This window comes from Haemaphysalis longicornis, unplaced genomic scaffold (assembly GCF_048455015.1).
Source record: "Haemaphysalis longicornis isolate Haplotype H1 unplaced genomic scaffold, Haemaphysalis longicornis Haplotype H1 scaffold_18, whole genome shotgun sequence".
NCBI lineage: Eukaryota > Metazoa > Arthropoda > Arachnida > Ixodida > Ixodidae > Haemaphysalis > Haemaphysalis longicornis.
Genome location: NW_027526282.1, coordinates 1,991,187 through 2,017,215, shown reverse-complemented (window position 1 = coordinate 2,017,215; position 26,029 = coordinate 1,991,187). Strand labels below are relative to the sequence as shown.

Sequence of the window (26,029 nt, the reverse complement as noted above, 5' to 3'; positions counted from 1 at the left end):
AAGTGTCGCAAGTACAATGTATCAGTTGTTACTAATAATCGCCAAGCTTTCCCCTTCAAACCACGCAAGCACACTTACGTGTCCCTAGGGATTTTCGTATCTGAAAGCGGACGGAGGGTTTCGATAACACCGAGCAGCAAGTACTTTGAATGTGCCGCGTTTCCATTACCCGCTTTCTTTTTTCGCCAGTAGGCCTTATTCACGTGATTGCATTGTATGTCACCGATGGCCGAAATGGGCATAATTGCTTCTTAGGACGGCGAATTTCAAACGAAGAGCTAAAAAGAACGCCTAAAAATAAATGAAATTGGGAGTGAAATACAGATTAATAAAATGAAAGCGTAATAAAGTAATGTAGTTCGATTTACTTGCCCCGAGTAGCCAGCAGTTCATCAGTGGAACGACAGCAATCAAGAACGCGCTACGCCCTAGTCGCGCCTTCTTGGAAGGCGCTGCTGTAGACCGGTTACATCACCCAAATAACCGGCAAATAGCATAAATTGCATTTTTTAAACGCTTGAACTCCGCCTAAAAATATTAACATTTTGTTACGTGGGCGTCGCAAGAGCTCGTGTTTTCCGAGTTTCCCTCAATCTCGGGCCTTCTGGAATAGCACCGCAGATCGGCCCCCGAAGGCTGAGTTTCGGGATGATCACAATGACGACGAGTGCTGTGTCTCCCCACTCAGGGCTACAATCTATGCCTTTCTCTTGTATCAAAGCATCATGCATCATTACCGCCTAAGTCGCTTACGCGTACCGCCTTCCAATCCTAGCATCAATTTTGGGAACCTAGGGCTGGGAGATAATTGCCGGCAGCTGCTCTTTTTAATCCCATAGCATGGCGGCACATTTACCCTTGCAAACACAAAGACACATGCAACTGGTATAACAACCACGCATACCATGCTCATATTGTCCTGAAATTTTTTTTCTAAACCCTTCACGCCTAAATTACCTACCTGATCACCACCCCGCAGTAGTGGCAGACATGCCTGCTCAGCTACGATGCTGACCTTCCGAAACCTCTTTCCTAACAAGCCTGGGGCACAACTTCCGCTCGAGGGCTACGGCCCGCCATAGGAGAAGGGGAGACGTTTTCGGGTCTCCTACCACCTGCCCTGCCGGTTTTTTTTTTTGAACTTGAAAAAGTTGTTCGTCCTCATTATCGCATACACGCTACAGCAGAAACACAAAAAAATAGTTTAGATAAGTCGTTCGAAAACACAAAAGGCGAAAGCAAAGAAACAGATCCAGCTATGACATGGCACAATACAAATTGGTAATAGGCATAACCAAGCTTTCCTCTTGAAAGCACGTAAACAGTCTTAAATGCTCTGAGTAATTTTTCGGGCGAATAATGCCGCAATGACGAAAAAAGCTACATTTGGAGAACCAAGAACTGCGATTTCTACTTGCCCGATGGAAATCAGACCTGTATAATTAGAAATAAAACCCGACGGAAACAATGATATACAAGGACCTTGTAAAAATATTTTCAAGACGGCGGTGTTCGTTAGATGAAGAATTTAGAGCAAGCCTTTTGAAAGTTGGCTTCATTACTGTTCATAAGTACATGGGTAAAAAGAGCGTTCAAGGTTAATTCATGGCACACACTTATGACAGGAATGACAGGAATGCTGCGAATGAATGTAGCAATCAACATGAAGGACATTTTAATTGTCAGCTTCGATTTTGTTTCAAGTCTGCTGGTTGTGTCTTCTTATTTTCCCCTAATACATTCATGGACTGTGGGAAAACCGCGCCGCGGCTTTTAGTGGCGCCTAAGAAAAACACAAAACCCGGAATTCATTTCAACTGGCGTCATGTTCTTTTTCAAAGGACAAAGTAAGAAGCATATCTTCGTCATCATCCTCTTCCTTGCGTGGCTCGATCCAACCTCGTGACAGTTCAGCGCGAGGTTCAAATACAATTTACAACATCCTCCGCGCCCAACAAAGTTGTCTCCGACAACTCCAATGGGCACAGCAGCTCTACTGGCCTCGTCACTTCTCTACCTCCTGGTAAACGACACTGCATGCTTAAATCCTTCATGTAACAAAAACCTAGACTTAACAAAAATTGCGAATCGTTGTCAACTTCCTTATATCCAGGTTTGGCTAGTATTGCTACTTCCATTTTTGAATGCTTCAATTACTCACGTAATGTTTAGCACATCTCTTTGGAGAGATGTGTTAAACCATGCATATGCGAAACATATGTCGCAGAGAGTTTCATTGTATGCACCTTCAGTAGTTGGGAAACAAGGACGTGCCGTGGTGTTAGGGATACTGGCTTTTCGCGATATTCACTGAGACTCATCTTTACCTCTTTCATTTATCATCCATTTCATTATTTTCTGCAAACAAACTTCCCTGAGAAATTCCCTGCAAACCTGAGCGTCCGTTCGCGTACTTATTCTCCACCCGCTGCGGTGGCTCAGCGGCTAAGGTGCTGTGCAGCAGAACTTAAGGGCGCCAGTTCGATACCCACGATCCCTTCTGCACGAGCAGACGTCTTCACCAGTACCCATGCGCCGAAGACGTCGGGCATCAGGAAGCATTCCGAACGAGAAAGTTGAAAAACCGAAAAAGTAAGATGGAAACACGTTGCTCTTAATGACTTAAGGGCGCCAGTTTGATACCCACGATCCCTTCTGCACGAGCAGACGTTTTCACCAGTACCCATGCGCCGAAGACGTCGGGCATCAGGAAGCATTCCGAACGAGAAAGTTAAAAAACCGAAAAAGTAAGATGGAAACACGTTGCTCTTAATGACTTAAGGGCGCCAGTTTGATACCCACGATCCCTTCTGCACGAGCAGACGTTTTCACCAGTACCCATGCGCCGAAGACGCCGGGCATCAGGAAGCATTCCGAACGAGAAAGTTGAAAAACCGAAAAAGTAAGATGGAAACACGTTGCTCTTAATGACCACCACCTCGCCGTCAGGAAAAATTGTTTTGGTAATAACAAACTACAGAAAATTGTTTCTTAAAACTCGCTAACGTCGTATTTTCTCATGTAGCCTTACCAGTCCACTTCGCAGCTGTATACCTACAGTGCCCCTCTTCTTATTTCTTTGGAGCTACACTTTGATCTTTCTTTGTTGCAAATAGATCCTGCATTGTCGGTACTAATTGCGAATGAGAATTTATTCCCCACAGCTGGGCAGACTAGTGCATTGTCCTCATCTTCATACATATGCCCTTATATAATGGTACACCCCAGTCTGGCTCCATTTGCACACTATTCTATACAAAGACCTCTAGCGCGAACAGTTAAAAGCCGTAAGTCTGCTTTCCTACCCGACGCGGCCTCACCCGCCATCTCAGTGCGCCCACATGTTTCTGTTGGAACTGTTCTCTTTCAGAATATCCCATGCCACAAACACCTCACCTTCCCTCAGTTAACCTACAGTCTCCTTGACAGAATAAATTTGATCTCTCTGTCTCTTTCTCTGTCTAGTTCTTCGAAGGAGCGCTGATTACGATCGCTGGTTGAATGAATGTTGGTTGAGCCATATTTCCATTTAACGAAGGGGAACGATGATATTAATGACCGTGGGGAAAGTGAAACCGGGTTGAACCGCACCATTTGTGCAAATAGCCAACAATGTGAGTCCATGCCCGAAAAGCTGCGCGCATTAACTATTGTTGTGGTTAGACGATGGGGTGTTTCATAGTTTGCACTATACTCCAAGATAACTTTTCGCGTCTTTGCTCTGAGCATCGTGCAGAAAAATAACATCGATCGGAAGGGCGCGTGAGTTTTCTGACAATGTGTAATCTAAAGCGTTATGTAAACTCAGCGTCGATGCAAAAAAGCTATGGATTGAAGGACTGTCCCCTTTTGTTTGTGCTTGCACTTGAAAACGCGTAGATAAGAAACCTGGTGGGGACAACAGAATAATATGCGATATGATTGTGCGGGCTACTTTTGGGAATCAAAAAGCGGGAATCAAAAAGCGGCGACACACTGTTCCGTGGCAACCGACCTACCAAACCTACACTATCGCTCCAGGCGCTGGTATATCTATGTTGTAGACTATCTTTATCTGCGTCGTGAATGTGCACAGGTCCCAGAGCCAACAGTTGAAGGAGTGGCCGATCAAGCTAAGTACCTTCAGTCGCAGCCTCTCAGAACGGCTGATCTCTGCAGCAAAATCGCCAACAGGACCCCCGACCAGTCTGTCTTCGCCTTCCGGAAAGAAAACGAAGGACACGTGGAGTCAGCGCCATGATGTTTGAAGAGACGGGGTCGGGCATCGTCCACTTGAGATGACAAACGATTTTGATGCAGCAGCAGTTTACGAAGTGCTAGCACCTGTATCACAGTTTTGTGCTCAAACTTTAAAGTTCGTTTCAAAGTGGCTACGCTCGAGGTTCTTCACCTCTTGTAATGCAATCCGGCCCTCTACCAGAGCATCTACGCGGATGACACCACCGCTTGGAGAGCTGGATGAAGCGATGGTGACAGTTACGACCGCCTTCAGCAAGTGGCCAACAGCATCGCTACTGACGCCCACGAACAGGGGCTCAGTTGCTCAACACAGAATTCTGAGCTCTTATACCACTCGAGAAAGCGCCACCATCGGGATGCCTGTTACTCTGATTTTCAGGTCACGCCTCTCCGTGCCCTCTATTCGCATTCTCGTACTCCGAATTCGGGAAAATGGGAATTATCGGCACCTTCGAAAACACCGCCGACCAGATTGGCAGGCTTATCGCCCAAATAGCAAACCGCAACAACGGCCACAAAGAAGCTAACCTACTTCGCTTGGTGCATGCATTCATTAATAGTCGCATAATTTATTCAACCCCTTCTCTGAAGTTTACCCAGAGGGGAATAGGACGTCTCCAATGCATCATCCATAAGGTGGTCTAGCTGGCCATGGGTCTCCCCCGTCACACCTGTACTGACAAGCCTCTTAATACCGGGACACATATCACCTTCGAGGAGCTGGTTGGAGCCCACCGTGTTGGTCAACTCCACCGTCTGGCCTCTACATCAACGGGCCGCTTCATCCTAACAAAACTGGGCATCTCCTTTGCTGCGCAGCACGGAGACGAGGTCAGTTTGAGTTACTCTGTCCGATCACGCTACAGCGTGGCCCCCATCCTACGGAACATGAACCCTGCCTTCAATCAAGAACGCCGCCTTGCCCGGGCTAAGGCATTACAAGAGGTCCACGCTTCCAACCCTGCTACCCTGTACGTTGACGCAGCCGAATATCCCGAACGTGCATCCTGCGTGGTCAACTCCCGAGTAGACTCTGTTGCTTCATGCTCGGTCTCCATGCCTCACCCTAAAGTTGGTGAAGAAGTCGCCATTTCCGCGGCCCTTTCAGCTACCCTGACCACCGCAATATTCCTCGACTCGAAGACGGTTCTTGGTAACTTTGCGACGAGTCCTGTATCCCCAATCACAGCACGGATCCTGGAGACAGAACCAAATCCACCTGCACAGTGCCCACTGCTGATATGGACACCGGTCCGTTCTTCCCTTCAGGGTAACGAGCTTGCTAACGAGGTAGCCCGAGATTTCTGCTGCCGGGATTCCTCGCATGCTGCACCTCGCGCGGGAGGAATCGCCTGGTCACGTATCAGGACAATACGCAGCACTACCGCCTTAGTCGGACGCACTTCCCTCGTCCCGCTCCCACCTTAAAGCGAACGCAGTCGGTTCAATGGTGTCGACTGCAGAATAATATCTTCCCGCATGCCGCATTGTGTCACCTCCAATCCCCACGCAATAATTCCGCACGTGCACGTGGTGCAGCGCGCTTGTCGCTTCCCTTCATCAAATAGTGGGCGGGCACTCCTCGAAACCCCCTCCATCTTACTCTGTCCGTGCCTCTTACCACGGTAGAGCAATGGGAGGATACGCTGCTCAGCTCCAACTCACAAGTGCAAGAGCATTTGATCCCGAGGGCTGAACACGCCGCTAGGGCCCACGGGCTCCTGGCCCGTGGGCCAGGAGCCCATGGGCCCTAGAGGCGTGTAAAGAAAAATAAAACACACATCCGCAAAACACCAAATACACAGGCAACAACCGCAAAAAAAACATAGCAAGTACACAAGCTGCAAACCACAACAAGAAACGCTTACTAGGAGGTGGCTACATCCTAACCTTAGGCGTCGGTAGCCTAATTGGTAAGTTGAGTGTCTAAAGCGACCGGGGGAGAGACGCTGGTCTCTTCGTGACCGGGGTCCCGGGGCGTTGTTTCGGGGCCCGGGGAGTGGAGTCTTGTCAGCGTTGTGACCTGTGACGATGAGGCAAACGCGTTCCCGTAGACGAGGCGCTGGTCGTACCGCCGCAAGCCTTCCTGAAAAGCCGCGTCACCCACAGACGTTCCTGAGGGATTTCTGCATTGATCAATCTTCAATCTGCTGCCGTGAGCTCCCGCTCGCTCCCCCTTAAATAGACGTCGAATGACCGGCGGATTGCCCTGCACATTTGCTCCTCCGCCGCGCCCATTGGTTCTTTTTCCTTTCGGGCCCCGACACCACGCCCCCCCCCCCCCCTTCGAGTGCGGGGCTGCTCTCCCCATTGTGACGTCGCCTTTCAGGAATCGCGCAGGCAGCCCGCACTCGACCCTACCCGTTCCACCCAACCTAGGACCCACTGACATCACCTCCTGAGAAATGGAGATAGTCGCGAGCGAGCCGAACTGCCACGGCCCCGCCACGAGCCCCCTCGGAGCACGACAGCGAAAGAAAAAAAACGAACACACAAAGCAGACGGGGTGACTCAGTTGCGGAAGCGCGACCAAAAATGACCTTCACCTGCCCAAGAAGCCGCGCTATCGGCCGCCCGAATGAAAAAAATTAACGGTCAGGCGGGACGTTTGTCACAACCTTTATTTTACTTGCTCTGCTTTCGTAATCAAGTTTGTTCTTCAGCGTTGAAACAGTTTTCCCCTTTGTGTTGTAAAGCGTGTGGTTTAATTTAATCCAAGGGTACCGTACAAATCATCATTTAGGCTTGCTTAATGCTTTAGAGTAACACACAAGCAGTCCTTGTGACAAATTTATTAGAGAATGGCAGAAACGCTTTCTCCTAGCTTTTATTGGGCGCGACCTCTATAACGAGAGGTTCCACAAAGTTGTTCTGTGTACACTCCGTGAATAGTGTATTCCAGTTCATCCTTTCCGGTTCTCTTAAATTTGTTGTTTACGGTTGCAAGCTTCCCCACTTTCTCTACCACGAAGACGCCACCTTCAATCATATCTTCGTAGTAGTCAACGTCATCAGCCACAGTATCATGAAACACAAAATTTCCTTTGAAACGAATTGTTGTTGTAAAGCGACAGTTCTAGAAAGAAGATATTTAAAAGAATTGACAACACATTCACTAAAAAACTGTGATATTTAAAAATAATTAACACCGATGCGTACATGCTCCAGACACAGCCCAGAAAGGTAAATGATACAATTATAATTTACGGTATTGCTTGACAAGGCCATAAAAAATATTTACCTAAACCTCTGGTTGCATGAACAGGTTTCCGGTGTTTATGCTTTATGTTATTTTTTTTCAATATAAACTTTAACAATTCAGTTCTTTTTCAGGATTTCGAAGTCCTATGAACAAGATCTTCCCGAGAGGTCTGTGTGGCTGTTATCGTCAGAACCCCACAAGTGCCAACGCGGAAGGATTTGGAAAGCAAAGCTTTCTACCTCTCCTAGCCAAAGGTTATTTCGTGGCGTGCTAGGCAATAATCTCCCAACGCGGCGGAGGCCATGGCGGGAGAAAGGAGCCTTTCACTCACAGAGCGCACTGTAGATGGAGCGGTGAATTTACTCACCGTTCCCCACGCGGATGTGCCTGTCGGCAGGGGCGTGTCGCCGGTACGGCTTTGTCGTCTGCTTTAGCATCGGTTGTTTTGGACCTGTTTTAGCGCTACTTCACGTCTATTGCGCGCCTCCTTCGCATAGTTTCATTAACTTGTTCGGCAGCCCCTCCTTGGTAACCCGGACCCGACTGAATGAAGTTGTCGTACGGCAAAGATACCTTAAGGGTTGCTTTGAAGGGCGGGAAAACAAAATGTAGAGACAACATAAAACCATCTGGCCGCTAGAGAAACGCTACCGTTTGCACACGGCTTGCCAGGAATTGCAGTCCCCTTTCTTAATTTATGAATACCAAATCGGTTGTGTTTTAAGAGGCACTACGAAAGGCGGAATAAGAAACTGGACCTGATAAATAGCGATTATAAAAGCTCCCTCAGCTTTCTCGCAATTCTCAAACTCACTAGAATAACTAATTCAAATAGATATAAATGAGAATCCCTTAGCTACCATGCCGAATTGTTTCGGTGTATAGCTTGTGTCGCGTGGTGGTATAGCCCTAAGCTAGCACATCAGGATGGCTAGGCGCCTCTGTCTCATCCTTGGAAAGACGCTCCGATCCGTTTTTGTTCTGCCGAGACAAGGCCGGGACACTGCGGTGGCGTCCACCGCTCAAACGCTGCCGTGGCCGACGCTGCTGCGTTCGGGATGCCGCCCCCACGGATTTCAAGTAACAGCTGACGGAATCTATCGTTTCGCTCTTTGTAGAGCCATGTGTGTGAATGCGACGCAGCCGCAATTGTTGTGGGTGTCGTTTCAAGCTTTTCTTTCCGACCAGCTTCACTGCGTGGATTGGAGGCAATTTTTGGTACCATGACAGTACTTATCTATGCTCTGGGTGCTGTGTTAAGTTTGAATTATCTTTTAACGTTGCATTGCGTGTGCGTGCAAGTAGTTTTGTTTTGTGGGCATCAATGCAGCGAGTTCTACATAACGCTGTTTCACCGATTGGTTTCTGCAACGATGGTTTCTAATTGTCCTAGAATAGCCCCATTAATAAAATACGCATATATATATGAGTAACTATATATACGATTGTTCCTTCTACGAACATATATATTGAGACCTCGATCTCCTTAGCAGTAAGGATGGATGATAATAATGATCCTTTACAGATGATAGCGGCGATGTAAGCAAGCGCCAGGCAAGCATCAAATTCAAGCGCCAAGCAAACAGATCCCTTCATCTTCAGTCTGACTGTGATAATGGGGATGTCTCGTGCAATTATATATATTTGAAATGAGGTTGTTATGCTCACACGTTTCTTCCCTAGGCTGACGCGGGGTGCCAGGACGCTCACATTCATGGCCCTCGACGTGGGAGATGCTTTAAGCAGGATCAGTCGATTGTTTGTGCACCACGGCACACACGGTCTGTTGAAGTATTTCAGGAGGCGCAAGTATTTACTGCAGACTATTTGAGATTACTAGTAGTTGCCGATATAACAGTTTCAAATGTTTTCAGAAAATTAGGGCATGCAAACGCGCGTCGACCACCGGAACTTGTTGCCTTCGGAGAACAGTATAGAGCGATGGGTTGGGCCATACCTGGCGTTTCGTTCCTGCTTACTAACTTCCGTGCAACCTCTGGCTTTGCTTCGACAATGGGCGATGCGTGTGGCGAACTGTGTCCGAAAAGGAGAAAAACTAGATACCGAGGCAGAAAAAAACCATGGTATCTGGGCCAAAAGCATGGTGACTACCGAAAAATAAATGAAGGGTTAGTAACTGTCGGGGCACGTAACAGTAGCAACATAAGCGAAAGTGAGGAATCGTGGTATGACATTCACGTTGCTCAGGTAGTGGCTCAAATACCTAACGATTATATTAGTGAGTGCCATTAAAACTCGGGAACACCATTTTTCTGTGGTTGTTAACTGGAATAGGTTTTGCGAACAGTATTGGGAGAATGAAGTACTTCATGGAGAATATGTAAAACAAATGTTTCCCACGGTCGGTCAACCGAATCCGAAGTTGTCGATCTCGCTTAATAATGTCGCTCAACACATAGGCAGAAACTTCATTAGCTAACCCGAATTCGAGCTTACTGGTCTTGGCATATCTAGTTATTTGGTCTACCGCAGATATAATACATCGCCAGTCCTGTGATGTGGGAGGCAAAATCCCGCAGATGTTAAGTCCTACAGCATTCAATGGAGCAATATGGCATGTAATGGGCTGAGGCATACCGGCGGACCGAATGCGATTATTGTTTCTTCTGAGAGCACGCTCAGGTGGCCAGTTGGTAACTATAGCGGACATGCCGGGTGAGAAAGACCGACTGCAAACACGATCATACGTTTCTTCCCAAATCCGAGATGACCGGCGATGGCATCATAGCAAGTACTTCCAGTATGCGAAGATAAAGTTCAAGGGAAGCAAATGGGGGAACCCATCTACAACGTGTAGGGCGAGGATTTTCCCAATACAGCACGCCTAAATAAATATGCCGAAAAAGGCAAAGTTCGCATCACAACCAGGTCTTCGGTGGCCTGGACGATCCATTGAGTCTGTGAATCAAGGTGCCACAATAATTACCGCTGCAAATTAGGCAAATCAGTAGATTTGTGTCCTGAAGCATAGTTTAGCGGTGCCATTATAAACCTTCTGGCCAGGAATTGTAAGAGTAAGGACGTGCCGAGGAGGATAGAGGGAAACGTAAAGGTGTGTCCGCATTTAGAGGATCCATGAAGACAAAACACAAGTTTGTTTTATTGGAAAGATTTCGTGTTTTATAGTGCTCCCAGCGTTTGTCCGAATGCAAACGATGCTTCACTAATGAAAAATTACTCAATTCAAGTTAAAATTTTGATTTTCCCGCTTATTCGTGCGTTTTCGTGGTCTGCAATGACATCACTAGAACAGGCAGCTCTGCAGCCTAGGGTGCTTTTATTCACACGACCGCCTCACAGGGTGGAGACACGTATACTCTGGCGCCGCCATTTTGGATCACTCGCTCGCCGCCAAATCAAGTCATTGTATCCAAACCGCGCTAAAAGTGCCGCCGTTACACGGTTTCCTGGCAAAGTTTGAATCATCTTATCTGTTTCGCGTTGCTGGGTCTCGTGGGAAATGAAAACACAACGCGCCAACTGCAGAACTGGCTGGTATGACATCAAAGGTTCTGTTGCGGAAAATGAGCGAGTGGGCCGCATTGATATTCAATTTTTCCTAATTATATAGCTTATTAGAGCGAAGTTTACGCTAAAACTGATAGCAGTATGATTTTAACGAAACCGTCTTTTGAACGAACCAAACTTTTGTTTTGTCTTCATGGCTGCTTTAAATGCTTCATTTCGACCCTCAAAAAAAATTACGCCCATCTTCCTGCGAGGGAACCCTGATGTGATGCGACGCATCAGGGGGGAGCGTATGGACTAACGCTGGTATTGGATTGCGTCAGTCCACTCGCTGAAGGGACTGTCGCTTCCATGACGTCTTCATCGGCAGATCTGCCACGGAGGTATCTTCAAGCAAAGTCAAGTAAAGTGCGAGAGCGAGCGCTGGACTGATCCGGCGCCGTGCGCTCCCCCACTTATATTCCCGCTTTTGAAAGGAGAGGAGCCGGGGGGGGGGGGGGAGAGTCTGGCGCATCCGCACACATGCGTGCACCCAGAGCAGCGAGGCACACACGCGCAACTGTTGTTATGATAATGAGACGGAGTGAGAGTGTTGCGCACAGCTGTCGGATAGAAGATCGGAAGAGAGTGGCGCATGTGCAGTGAGCGTGAGGACAACGCCACGACAACGACAACGCCGATGGAGGGACATGCTAGCGAGCAAGAGATGGTCGCACCTCATAAAATCGCATCGCTGCGAACACTGAAATCAAATGCCTCAGTACCCTTACATGTTTTGCAGCACCGATAGCCAACACACGGCGCGGCGATCCGTGACCGTAGCGAAATATCGACTGAACAAGCATGGGTGAAATTTCTGGGTAGACAAGAAAAAAGCTAGGCAGTGTTTTTCACATATTGTGTAATTTTGACAAACTGTCTGCGAGCAACAAGCTTATGCAGTGATTTTTGTCGCAAAGTTCAGCATTTGCCTGCAGAAAAACAGAATAAATGCCACTCCCGCTTGTAGTGCATAACGCTTGTACGGCATGCCGCATACCGTACATGAATACACCTTGTACTGCACGCTGTACAATACAGCACTTGCGGCGCTATGCAGTACAGTACAGCAGGCACCCTTTCGTTATAAGGGTGCAAGATAGAACAAGACGTGTGGCTTTGGTGGCTTGAAAAACTTGTTGCCAGTCGGGCGGTCAGGTGAAGGGAAAGTTGGCGCAAGAAGCTGGTGCAGACGGGTACTGAAAGCAGCGTAATTATGAAAAAAACCCAACAAGTAGGGTGCTAGGGTTAGCACTTTACGTCAAGGGAACTTTAAAGCAGCTCCTGTATTGTAGGGGTGCGAGCGAAGTCCATCTGCAATGGCGAGTGTTCCACAATTTTGATGGTCTTACTTACAAATTATAAGGGATAATTATTTGAAGCCCTGGATTAACAACAGGTCAGTGCATGATCTAGTGGTTCGAGGTACCGCAAACATATAGTGAGAAGTACAGCACCCAGTAAAAAAGTTCTCAGTAGAGGCTAAAAATAATAGTGTCCATGTTTGGTTGTAAAGTAGTTTGGTGTTGCGAAGGCCGAAGTTCTTTACCTTTAACTACTAAAGTTCGCGTGTGGAGGTAAATGTTCCGTCTTCTTTCTTGGCTTCGTGCTCTAGCGTTTGGGAATACATGGAATGAAGGCCCGCGGTTGAGAAGTATTCTCCCTCCTCACGCAATCAAATACCTTATTATGCGGGTACACAGGATGCAGCTATTTGCGTGTGATCCTACTCATCAACAGGTAATCAACACCGAACAGCACACAACCATACTTTTTCCGTACCAGAAGAAAGACGCAGATAAGGAACTCGTCGATGGACGAATAAAACTTGCCTTGAGCGTATCAGCCGCACTGTCTTGTTTTTTCCTCCGACCAAAACTAGACCCTCAGCTGGTTACAGCGGTCATTTTAGACAGCTGTTTCTGCCGCACACCGACATCAGATAATTCGTATTTATTGCAAGTAAAGCGTATCGTTCATTGTCCATTACTTGGGCAAGGGTAGCGGAAAACCCGCCTGGCAAGGATTCTGCACAAGCACCGCAGGACGCCGCACGCCGGGGGCCTGGCACCAGCGCAACTCCTAATTTGCTACGATTTTTGCGCCAGGCTCGATAACGCAGCGTCCGTTGCGCCCTTCGGAGTTGACCGTACCTCCCTAGATGTGTGGCAGCGCAGTGAGCCAGTCTGGGTAAGGAACTGCGGGCGAAGAGACCAGTGGACTTCAGCGAGCATTGAATCGACCGATTCAGCCCGCATGATGAATGCCGACGGTCCGGAGGTGGAACCAATTCTGCGCCACAGCGACCAGGACAAGGCACGGGAGTTGGAGGAGGACCAGAGGGACGATGCCGGTGACCCCGCGTGCCAGGAAACTGCCGGCGGACGCCTAGCAGGAGGAAAACCGAGGTTAGTTTAGGAAAGAAGTGAGATTACCGGGAGCGCCTCAACTCCGGTGTTGCGTAGGTCGGGCCGGCAACGTAAACCACCAGACCGCTGTTCACCGCAGCAGTAGCCAGATGACGGATCTGTGACGTCATGGAAAAGTTCGGGCGTTCGCAACCTATTCTGTAGTGCGTTGCCTTGTAGTCTATGATCGTGCATTGTTATACAAGAAAACTTACGCTAATATTACATTGACGGCACGGCATGTCTGTCTGTTGAAAATTATTTTTCTGTGACTACACTAGGGAAAACAAAATTTCACGGAATCGCTGGCGTGGTGCCTTATATATTGGACATTTTGTTCTGGTTACCTTGCGCTACTGCTACAGTGTGAAGCCTGTTTTAAGTGAAATTTCAGACTGCTTTCGTAGGATCGAACCAAGTTACTTCTCTTGTAAAGCACAGTATCGAATTATAAATACAGTAAGTGCAGTACCTTTTATATTTCAGAGCGAATGTTCTCAGGCCAAAGTTTAGGCTTAATAGCTTAACAGGTGCGTCCGTTAAACAAAGTGCGAGGTGCCGTAATAGTAATCATCGCGCATTTTAATTGTAGTTAAGTATTTTTTGCGTATTACAGGCTGTAATGAAATAGGTTGGCATGGCGACGAAGACAAGAGAAAGCCGCGGCGACCAAGATCAAGATGAACAAGATGGCGCACAGCGCCTACGAAAAAGCGCTGAGGACGAGAAAGGGGTGATCGGCGATCAGAATTCCACTCCCCGTCGGACGCCCGGTTCGAGGTACGGGAACACTGCGGCATTTGTCCGGGTTGCCAGTGCAAAAGGCCGATGCCAATGCCAGTCATGAAGTCCAGCCTATGCAAACGAAGCATAGACGAAGTCCTCCGAGTCTGCATGTCAGCTGCATCTACTGATGTTCTGCCGCAGGAGCACTGCCTGCTCTGTGTAGCCACTGCTGTCACCCGCCAAGGCTGTGCCCTTCTGCAAGGAACTGTGAGACTTTGTTTCCCTACACCTTCTTGATTTTGCTGCAAGACAAACCGTTTTGACGAAGTTCACTTATAGTCCGCCTCAGTTGAAGATCTAGGGACGCCCCGAAGGTCCACAGATTCTGGCTATAACATCACACAGGCGCTACAACGTAAACGTGTTTCCCGTGGACCATTGGCGGATGCAACAGAGAGAACAATTCTTACTGGCTGGTCTATTAAACCATAGTGCTGTTGAACTACATATTGTGAGCTTGGCAGATACGCGAATTAGCCTGGAAGGGAGACTCGTTTTCATTTACCGAACTGCTGCTGCTTTGTAGGCATCTCAAGCAGTAAAACAAAGCTTGGATTGGTTCGTGCTTCATGAGCCTTTTAATTTTTTTCTCTACTATTGTATTTGCGTTTGATTTGGCCTTTAGGTTTTCAGCAACCTTATTTCGTATTCGTGCCAGAGTTAAGTTAGTTTTATCGTGCTAAATTTGATGTCCATAACAAAAAAGAAACAAAAAAGACCTCGTGTGTTATGCTGCTCATTTCATCTAGGGAGTTTACGTAATTGCTTCGAAAAGTTGGGGCCGAATTCTCCAAAACGACGGGGCGTCGCTTTGAAACGACGCGGTAGCGCCATGCAAATGCATGTGTTCTGGGGTTGGGGCCGTCGCTTTGGGGCGGCGGGCTGGGGCAATCAGCGCAGAAAAGCGCCGTGGCAAGGGCTCGAAGCGACACCCACTGCCCCCCCGTCGCTTCACTTGTCGCTTCGCGCCCTTGCCACGGCGCTTTTCTGCGCTGATTGCCCCAGCCCGCCGCCCCAAAGCGACGGCCCCAACCCCAGAACACATGCATTTGCATGGCGCTACCGCGTCGTTTCAAAGCGACGCCTGTTTTTTAGAGAATTCGGCCCCAGTTCGTTAATGTTGTATTGCGGCTTGAATTTTGTTTTATACATGTCACTGTAGAGGACAATAATAAATACATGTATATTAAATACTTCTCTGTTTGAAGGCATGTTTGGAGAAAAAACAGGCCGCTAGGCCCCTCAAAGAATAGTCATTGACCATAAAGACTGCCCACAAAGCAGAAATGTACATAAAACTGGCATGTGGTCCACTCATAAGCATTATCATGGCAACATGGTTTTCCAAGCATTGCCTAATATTGGCCTTCGAGACCTTGTCCAATTGTTGGCATGTTCCCAAGCACCAGCGAATAATAGCTCCCGTGCTACTTCCAAGCTCGGACACAATGGCAACTAATGATTTAGAATGCTTTGGCATGGCACTTTCTGCTGCATGGAGAGCTGAAACTTTTAGCAGAAATGATAGAGTAAAGGTCGTTGCGGCATCGAAGACGAAGAATCGGCTGCAATCGTGGATGTGGTGAAGGTTGATAGAGCTTCACTACCTAGAAGTTTTATGCGTGAGTGCGAGCTTTTATTTTTCGTGTTGTTATTGTTTCTTTAGTTGAGGTGACCCCAGATCTAGTCATTAAAAGGGAATGTGGTAACATAGGTAAGGCTGTCTACATGCTCCGTGTCTCTTGCGAACGTCTAGAGATATGGCAGGTTTTTAGGTGGACGTGGCCTTTTGGCGACGATATACACTCTTGGAGTTCCTTGACTTTCGGCGGATGATACGCTCTTCCCTTTGCGGCGAGCTCCAAGCCTCCCACAGCATGTGGTGCGTTGTCGGCCTCATTTTGTGTGACATTAGGAGCAGGCTTAGATGATAACCTCCATGAAGTTCTCGTTTGTCTCCCTCACGTGTCGTGAGCGGCGCAGAACCTGTGTTCGAGCACGACCTCCGTAAGAGCCGTCCAGTCTCAGATTTTTTGTACGCAAGACTTGGGAGCCTCTGGGAGTGGTCTTGGGTCATAGTACGTTTCGGCATGAGGCTTCACCCAGCTGTCTTGTTTGGCTGCGGCTCCGGCGTCCGAAGTATCAGGGCTGTTTTGTGGTAGCCGCAGTATGTGCGAGCGATGGGGAGGAGCGGATACTTGCTTCTTCGCTAGCCCGTCCCATGGCATACTCGTTACCGATGACGCCTGCGTGTTCCGGCTTGCAGTCAACCCTTCATTGTAATTTGTTACATTGTATGAAGTTCCTTGGCTATCGGCTTCAGTGGTGGCTGGTGGAGCCGAAGCATTGTTGGAAGGAGTCCCGCTACCTCCTTTCTGCTGTCAGTCCGTCCATTTTGCTTCTCCTCTTTTTAGCGCTCTTCAAAGCGGTTCGCTGCGAGAAGTATTGCCTCCAGCTCGCACCGAAAAGCTGTGAGCGTGGTTTCGAACTAAAACGTCCGCCTCGTCCGGGCTGGCCAATCTGCACAACCAGCAGTAACGCGATTGGTGGTAGCATCGAGGACGGCGCACACGAACCTTGGCGTTTTCAGGCAGGGCTACTCGCGCCGCATCTGCGGTGAACTTCTCATTGTTGTCATTTTCACCACAGGTCGTCGGCTTGTGCTTTGGGAGGCTGACAAGCTCGTCCACCCAAGGACATTGGATTCGGCGGTGCGAAACTCGGCCACTCATCACTCCCCGGGCAGTTAACGAGTTGCTGGATGTGGGCCCTGGCATTCATGGTAGCCCTCCTCGCCACGTGCCCTTTGTACCAATCCTTATGATGTGGCTTAGCGAAGGAAGCCGCGCAATTGTGTAAATTTTTTGGTTACTGGTGTGCCTTTACGGGGGTGTGATAGTTCGTAAGCACTCGCTGTGCGTCGTTTCTGGCTGCATGTGCTGCGCTTGGCTCCGCAGTATGCCTTGGATGTAAGCACTGCCTGTATCAGCGAACGCATCTACGTCGTCGCGGCACACCGAAGCGGTTGCCCAACCATCGGATGATACAGAACCACTGCCGCCACGTCAACTTCAGCTATCGGACCCACTCGTTGGCTACGCCCTGTTTGTTCTGAGGCACCACTCAGTATCCGTGTCAACGGCAAGCAGCCCGCTCGTGGCGACACCCGTCTAGCCTGATGTCAGTGTTCTTCCTGGTATGCCCCACACCATCTAGAACAATTAACTTATACATTTCTGAAAAGGTGCATATGCCTGTAGCCATCAGTCACCATGGAATGGCGTCCTGTCTGCACTGCACCGTTTCAGTGGCTGTCTTGACGCCGGTGAACCCATCAGTCCACAGGGTGACATCGCCCTCATATGCTGTGTTCTCAAAGTTTTTGCCCATCTGGAGCGTACCAGCGATGCCACGCATCACAAAATGGAAGGGCGTAGTGGACAGAATCGCCTCCTGTGGTACCACGACTGCATTGACGAAGCTCTGGGGTTAGTGGATGTGAATGGTGACCTCGAATCTGCTTCGGAATCTCTTCCCGAAATAGGTGATTAGTGGGCGAACTCCACACATGCGAAGAACTTCCATGATCCGCCCAGGGTTTACCTTTTCAAAGGCCTTCTTCAATTTTGCGGCTACAACGATGGCTGGAGTCTTGGGTAATGCACGACGGCGCCCCTTAGTGCGGCAGAGCATTTCAAGACTAATGAGCACAGTGCTCGTTCCAAAACCCGTACTCCATGGGCTGCAAATATCCCGTGTTGTGCGCTACTATGTAGGTCTACCGTGCTACCACTATGCGCTCTGTGACCTTACACAGTGTCGACGTCAGCGAAATGGGTCGGATGTTCAGGTATCTTTAAGGGTATTGGTTGTGAGCGTAAACTAGAATGGAATCAGTTTGTGAGAAGTTCTGCGGGTTGCCACACAATCTTCAACTCGTCCAGGAGCTGTGCCCGTCCTTGCTCGGCTGGTGTCAGCAGCATTTGCCATTTTATACCTTTCATGAGTGGGGTACTAGCGAGGTTCACCGACTCTAAGGCCACAGACAGCTCTCGTGAAGTGTCAGTAACTGATGCTGCCATAATTCGTTGGTTTGCGGTGTGTGCACGCCAGGATTTGGTCGTGTCGTTGGTTGAGGAACGAACGTTTCGGCTGCCTGTTTCTGAAACTCTTCTGTCGTAAAGCACGCCGTACGTCCCAGTCTGACGTTATTGGCGGTGTTTAGCGTCTTTGTTTCACCCACCATGACAATTTACATGCGCCCACTCGATGCCTGGAGGTTTTCTTGTTGAAAGACGGGCATCGTTATGTCCAGCGAGGCTTCGCTAGGCGCTTAGACTGGCGCCTTGAGTGGTGGAGTTATTGCACATTATTACAAAAACAGGCCAAAGATTGCCGTTCTCAGCGTATTTCACTTGTAGATATAAAGTACACCTGCCTTTAAAAAATCCTATTCCGATATTGTCGTTCTGTTTAAAATTGCCTGTACATTCACCTCTACCTTGAAAATCTTACGGGGAGTGCCAGTTATTATGAAGGGAATATGTTTTTTATTTTAACCATTCGGACCTTTACAAGTCCATTTTCTATACAGTTTTTTTCTCGGAAGAATGTATTCCTAATGCGCAGATTATTCCTCTCGGCACAGAAAACCAGCGGGTCTCTGCGGTGTTTTCGGGAACCTAGGCCAAATTTTGACAATACCTTCTCGCCTATTTATAATACTGCCCCTATTTTTCCATGGAAGTCGCCCGTAATGCCACTTTACGGAATTTTTACGTGTCTTATTGCTAATTCAATGTCTTCGTAAAATACGTCCACAGCCTCATCATAGTAAGTACAGGTTGGCGCATAGACCTGCACCACACGCAACGTGTGCTTCTTATTGACGAGAAATGCTACGCACTCATTGATACTGCGAAATTTTTCTACATTCTATGGTATAGCCCTATGAACCAGAAACCCTACACCAAGGTGATGTGTTTGTAAATGCTCGCGAAAACAAAACATCAGCAGTAGGAAGCACCACAAATCCACCTCAACCCTTCTTACCTGGCTCAGCCCTACTATATCCCATCAAATATTGGGTAACACATGTAACAGAACCGATGAACTAGCTTCGCTCGAAAGAATTAAAGCAATAAATGACCAAATATATTGTTCCCATTAGCGGCCTACCCGAAACCAGAGATCCTTCAAACCTTCTGCTATATTGCTTGCCTTCCCGCCGCCTTTTGTAGGGGAAATGCAGTTGCTGGTTACTGAAGGCCGATAGTGTGTTTGTAAAATCATTGTGAAGTTTTTGGCAAATATACTCAACCAGGGTGGTGAAATTGTTGTGTGGTGAGGAAATGCTGTTTGTGTCCCAGGGAACCTCACCTAGTATGGTTGAACCTATGTAGTAGAGCCTCCCGTGGTATCCGGCGGTTGTTATGACCAGACCAGGCAGCATTTAGGATCTGGTAATGTAATGAAGGGTGGTTGTAGCCTATCGGTATGTTCAGAAATTGTTCCACGCTACATTTATGCACATAAGCTGTGACATCTACAAAGCAGCGCTTTGTATTTTGACAGATAGGTTTCCGTGACGATTGGAGGCAGTCGTTTCCCCAATCACTATCCTGTTTTTCAAGCAGTGCATACCACTGGTTTTTTTTTTCTCTTTCCTCCCTATAACTATGCACGTTGGTGCAATATTTATCTTTCATTGTGAGTGAGGAACGGCGGAACTTTGTGGCAGGTGGATAGAGCGCGCAAAGACAGCAGCAAGGCTACCCCCGAGCTTACTCTGCCCCGAAGCGCTTTCCCCTATACATATGCAGGGACGTGCAATCTGTACTTTCCACTGTAAGTGAGTAGAAGGGCGCTTTTGTGGCTTGCAGACACAGCACGCAAGGAATGAAGAAAAAGTTGCCCCTGTGCTCACTCTGCGCAGAAGCGCGATTACTTATGTGGTAATCGATGCTCTGCTTCTCCTAGAGAACAGCCGCTCAGCTGGAAACGACTGCCTCGGCCGTGATGACGCCCGTGCTGCCCAAGGACAGCTGCGACGACTCACCTCGGTGACACAACTATTGGTGGTGGCAAGGAGAGTTCCCTTGGCTTCCTGTTTGGCCGCGGCCGCTGCTACAATGTTCTACTGCTAATTCACACGAAAGTTGTGGAAGCCAGGCTGCGCGGTAATAGCCTCGCCAACCAGTTTCGCGAACGGAGCCTTCGGCTCCTTCGCCCGGTCACGAACAATCTTGAGGGCTGCATGGCGTAGTGGAAGCTTCTTACCCTCGTTTTGGAACTTTCATGCCATTGTGTTGCGTTTAGACAGCGAAGAAACGTCTGGACTGGGCTTTTCAATGGGTTGTTTATCTATGGTTCTTCGTACCCTCACCACTAGGGCAGGAGGCTATGCAGCAATCGCGTCTTCACCTGGGCTGCTCATAATTCTCAACTCGACTATAAAAAAACAGCTTCGCGATATGAAAATGTATCTGCTCGGAAGTAATTTAACGCTGTTTTCGATCCAATTCAGGGGCTAAGAAAGCAGTAGATACAAATTTCTCGGCTGTGGTACTCAAACTACAAGTGTCAGAGCCCCATTTTCAAAAACACTGGTTCTCACATGTGCGCTCAACCTTCACACAAAGCAAAACAACCAACGTTTTGCCATACAGCGGTGCCGATCCCAATGTCAGAACGCGGACGCTGGAAGTAAGCAGATCAAAGGCCGATATCGGAATGGCGAAGCTGCCAAACAGCTCCGCTGTGGCAGCGATTTCACTAGTATCTCGCGACACCTAGGATTAAGGGCGCTCAGCGAAAAAGCTGGTGGCATGCTCTAAATACGGCGGGGCACAACTTGGTACCCCATACCGCTTTCTTGCTGCCGGGATACACGCTACCGCATGAGAGCAATAATAAAGCGATCAGGTTGCAGTCTTTGGGATACGACCATCTTGTTTGCGTTCATAAGGGCACACAGAGAATGAGGTCGAATTGCCGGTAAGATTGCCCCACTCATGAATGCAACAGGTAATTATTTCGCTTGAGAAACGTTATCGCGACGCACCTGAAGGTATGGAATCACTCACACACCCCTTCAACGGGGAAAGAATCGATCTACGACGTACCGCAATATCAGTTCGGACGCCTGGCAGGCACAGAGCAGAAGTGGAGTGCGACCTCGGCTGGCCGTGCGCATGAGGTCACCTTAGAAGCAGAGACACTTGGACACCAGCACAAGGGAGGGCCCACATGGTTGCCCGCATGCATTGCACGCAATGAATACAACCTGTAAACTTGGAAGATTCCCTATTGCTGCTAGAACAATTATGCTTCGAGGTTTTTTTCTACCTACCTGAAGAACAGCTGCCCTAAATATTATATCGAACTAGGTTGATCGCGTTCGCGAATGCTTCGATAACCTACGCTTTAATAAACAACTCTGCGGTTTCTGCTTCTCTTTCCTTAACTTGGTTTCCTCATGCACGCCCGATACCCGCCAGGGACACAAGAGCACGATGCGTCTCGGCGCACCTAGCCCTAGCAGTCAAGTAGATGTCATCTTAAGTTATGTTGAGATTTGAACGTTCTTGTCAATGCTAGGGTACTGTGTGGTCGCTTCCGATGCCCTCACGAATTCCCCCTTTACATCGCCAGGAGTCCCACATGTCGGTGCCAGTGTCTCGAAGAAGGTGTCTCGCGAACGTTTGCCTCTGAGTAACTATTCAGGAAGGCGCTTGTCAGCAGGCGTCACACTTGATCATCAGCTCTTGATACATCTACATAGTTCCTCCCGCCTGCCTAATGCCTGCTTGTGATAGCCTTCGCCCCTCACCTTTGTTCTCTTCGGCCCCGCCTAAGACAACGATAAAAATGGTGCGGCTTCTAAAGCTCACGCCTCCATTCAGAGTGAGTCGTCGCCCGGCAAGATAGATGGGAAATTATTTTATTAGCCATGACTAAGCCGACACGTTGTGTTTCCGCTGCCGAGCAGATCGCATCGTGTAGGCGCAATTTCCACCTACAGTAATTTACGGGATGCACAACCTCGTTATGTGACTCCCTGCGCAAATCTTTACATTTGTCGAAAAGGCATCGGTGATTACATCGCCGGGATTGTCCAATTAAGGCGCTTCTAATACTGGCCGGAATAACAAAAGCACCCGCAGTTGTTCGAAAGCCTTCGCATGCCTCCGGTCCCATGAGATTTTGTTCAATGCTGATGTGCGTCTCAGCTCAGTTAAACGGCTTTCACGGCACCACCAGTCTATGCACATCTTTATCCTTATATCCCCTTTACCAACATTAGTTAACGTTAAAATAGACTACTTGATCGTATTATTTGCGTTATTTCACCATAAGTTAATACCTCTTAATGAATACTGTTCTATCCTAATCCCCTTAATTATAAATTTGTATAAATTACTCTTTTTAAATTATACTAGTTCCGCGTTAATCTGTCTTACGTACTCTTATTTCATTTAAACCAGCCCTACGGCGCATTCCTAACCTTTATTTTATAACCTCATCCACCAATATTTTGGTGATAGCTTTCCAGATCTTCTACATGGCTCACGTGCTAGCCAAGCAAGGAAGCCAGAGCACTACCGAACAGTTCCTCGTTGCACCGTCGCGCGTTAATATCAGACATGTACCAGAATTCCGAGCAAAAAAGAGGGTATGCGATGGCCAGGCAATGGTGCCAAAGTATCAATGAGCTCCTCCGTGTGCTTTTGCCACCCCTGAAGTCATGTGAGACTTTTAGTGTGCCAATTTTCGAAGCCGACGTCAAGGACGCCATCTTTCACCTTGACTTTTCGGGTTCAAAGAAGGTATGAGAATTTCGACTTAATAATCGTTACATTGAGAGACGTCTCTTAATGGGTGTCCTAAATAGTTGCTGTTTATTTGCCAAAGTATATTTTTTTGATACATGGGAGCGCAAAAATAGCTTGCTCTTAATTAATAATTATTTACAATGAAGTACACAAACCGTACACGAATCGTACCTGTGTCGAGAAGTGTACAGTTGCGTGATAAAAGCGCCAGAAAGCACGTGTTTCAACTTTGATCGTGAGTTTCTCGGAGTCTGACGGATGGTAGTATCTGAAGATAAAATCTGATACGTATTCTTATGTGATGTAGTTTAGTTGAAAACCACCGCTGCCCTTTTGTGCAGATGTTCAGGTGATTCGAGTGGGAATTCTAGGAGTGTGTGCTTGCAGCGCGCGCCAAAAATCAAGACTTTCAATTGTATGCTGAGTATTTTAGTTTATTTTAGAAATTTTTATTGCTGGTTATAATTTTTATGGATACGGCCAAGCCCTAGTCCTTGTGCAAAGTAATTTGGGATACAAAAACACATTTGCCTTTTGGTTTCTACAAAACACAGGAAGTAGTTGATCGGCAATTTTTTTACGATAGAAATTATAAATCACTTATGAAACCAATCTGGGCTATGTTCCTAAAAATTTCTTGGTTAACAAGTCCAAGGAATATTTATGTTTGTCCAAAAGTTCAACTCAAGAAATAAAGTTTGTTGAGAAGCAACATTGACAAAAAAGGTGTCACCTTGAATAAATGTGCCACATAAAACAACAAATAATTTCCCCGGAGCTAACTCTGCTTAACCAATAAATACCTCGAAACCACTACAAATTTTTCTTCCTGTATGATCACATGAGAAACTTGACAAATGTGCCATTGCGAGGATATACCGGTTAGAACTCATAATCGAGCCAAATATACGAGTAGCTGCGTTAACTACCTCTATTTCTAAGTTATAGTGGGATTGTTTGGCCCAACTAAGCAATATATAAATTGGCATGACAAAAGTAATAGGCGGCGCCATATATGTGCACACGAGGAGTTTAAAACAAGTGAGCCAAAAACATCTTTTTTTATGATTTTTATCTCCTGTTATCGATGGCGCTGCTAATGCGCTTGCTGATTCTACGGAGTATACATTAATCGCATGTAATGAATGCGATATAATGAATACTTTGTCTTGATGCTACAAGCCAGTCCCTTTTAGCAAACTGTGAATTATTTTTCTCACAAACCTAGAGCGCGTATATTAATTAATTTCTCGTATAAGTGTTTAAAGTTATTTTATTAGAATCTTGGATTATGATAACCAAGCAATACTTACCCTAATCGCTGTATATTACGCGAACATGGCTTATAACGTGTATTAGTATACTCAGGGAGGTGTAAAATACTCGATGGTTTTAAAGGAAGTTGACACTTTAAAAGGAATGCTACCTTTGCTGTGGTAGCCGGTCATTTAGTATATTAGAGACTGAATGCACTAATTGCTGCTACTAATAAGAGTAAAACTATACTGCCCCTTCCGATCCCCCCTCCTCCCCCCCCCAAAAAAAACTTGAAAGCAATAGTGCTGTTTTTGCTACTGTTTTCACCACAGTTTGCAGACTTTTTAGCAGCCAAGAATCTAGCACCGTTTTATATGGCACAAAAAAATTCCGGCTTACCCCATAATAATGTGCTCAAGTGGTAGCAAATTGAGAGTACTAAAGGTCCTTCGGACTTAAACAATCACTTCTGGATTTTCCTCCAAAACAAAGTCACAAATAACACAGCTGGGAATGGGTTCTTAAAGGGACACTGAAGTGAATTTGTCAAGCTCCCGTTTTTGCTTGCACTGCGTAGACTGGCTCAAATTAGCACACTTTTCATCGTTTATCCGGTTGACAAATCGGTAATTATTTTACAAAGCGCGAAAGAAGAAAAACTACCATGCGCGGTTTGCGGCGGCCGCACCAACTAAGGCTGTGACGTTGAGAGGAGGGGCGCCGTGATTGTACGATGCCCAAGGTTAGCAATCACACAAGTTTCGGTTTCGGTTTCGGTTCTGTAAAACATAACCAATGGCTTTGTTGGATGGGCATTCTCAATATCTCAGTAATCATCGTACCGCGCTTCTGCCATGTTGTCGGCTGTAAAATGCACAAGATAAACCTCCCAGGACGGCTTGTAGTCGTAGCATTCACTAGCCGAGACCTACGCAGTGCATGAACGCCCTCCGCGTACCCGCAGACGCCCAAATATCATGCGCTTTTCCCCCATATTTGGAGCTTGCCTCCCTCATGCCTGTATCGTAAAAAGCGTGTTCGCACCAGGCCAAGGGTCTGTTCATTCTGGCCTGTGCCCACTGCCTGCAAGCAGTCGGTGCTTATGGCAACAGCACGCCAACGAGAACTCGCTAGCGCGCCAGTGCCAGCCTGCGCGCGTTTTGTGAACTAGTTCGTGTAGCCATGAACGTTGCGGCCCCAAAAAAGGTGAACTTAATATAGAAAACATCGGCGGAAAACAAAAAAGGTAACTTACAAAAAAAAAAAAAAAGCACGTACCCGCGGGGATTTGAACTCGTGACTCGCAAAACATTCGCAATGAATTCCTAACGCCTCAGACTGCTAGGCTACGAAGCGGGACGCGAAAGCCTTGCTAATATAGGGTATATATTGTACAACCGGTTTACACTTTTATTTAGTTTTGGCATTTCAAGCCGCTTAGGTGACTATTTGTTGTACTGCGATCGTGCAGTAAGCGTCGCCCGAGTTTCCACAGTAGCTCACGTCTAGCAATTGCATTTCGTAGACGGAAAAGCGTTCGCAGATGCGTAGTCGTGCTGCTGACCGCTGTGCTTGTCCGCCCAGCGCAAAAAAGTGCTTCCCGCGCCCTAGTTTTACGCTGTACGGTAAAAATATCAGTTGATTTTATTTGCTTAGTACCTATATTGACTTCGCTGACTCTTCTCCCGCCTTCAAGAGGCCTTATATTTTCCTACTGGCGTACCAGTTAGCGAAGCGTCGCATGTGCAGCGCTTGTTTGAAGCGACCTTGACTTG

General features: G+C 47.5%; 1 protein-coding gene across 1 annotated transcript in view; it reads right to left on the bottom strand.

Annotated features, from left to right (window-relative positions):
- Positions 1-7,050: 7,050 nt before the first annotated feature.
- The window catches only part of LOC144166537 (uncharacterized), a 127,214-nt gene continuing 108,235 nt past the window's right edge, over positions 7,051-26,029 (bottom strand). The window contains exon 6 of the mRNA XM_077696038.1: positions 7,051-7,315. Coding sequence (XP_077552164.1) covers positions 7,067-7,315 — 249 coding nt within the window. The 3' untranslated portion in view covers positions 7,051-7,066. The remainder of the gene's footprint in view (positions 7,316-26,029) is intronic.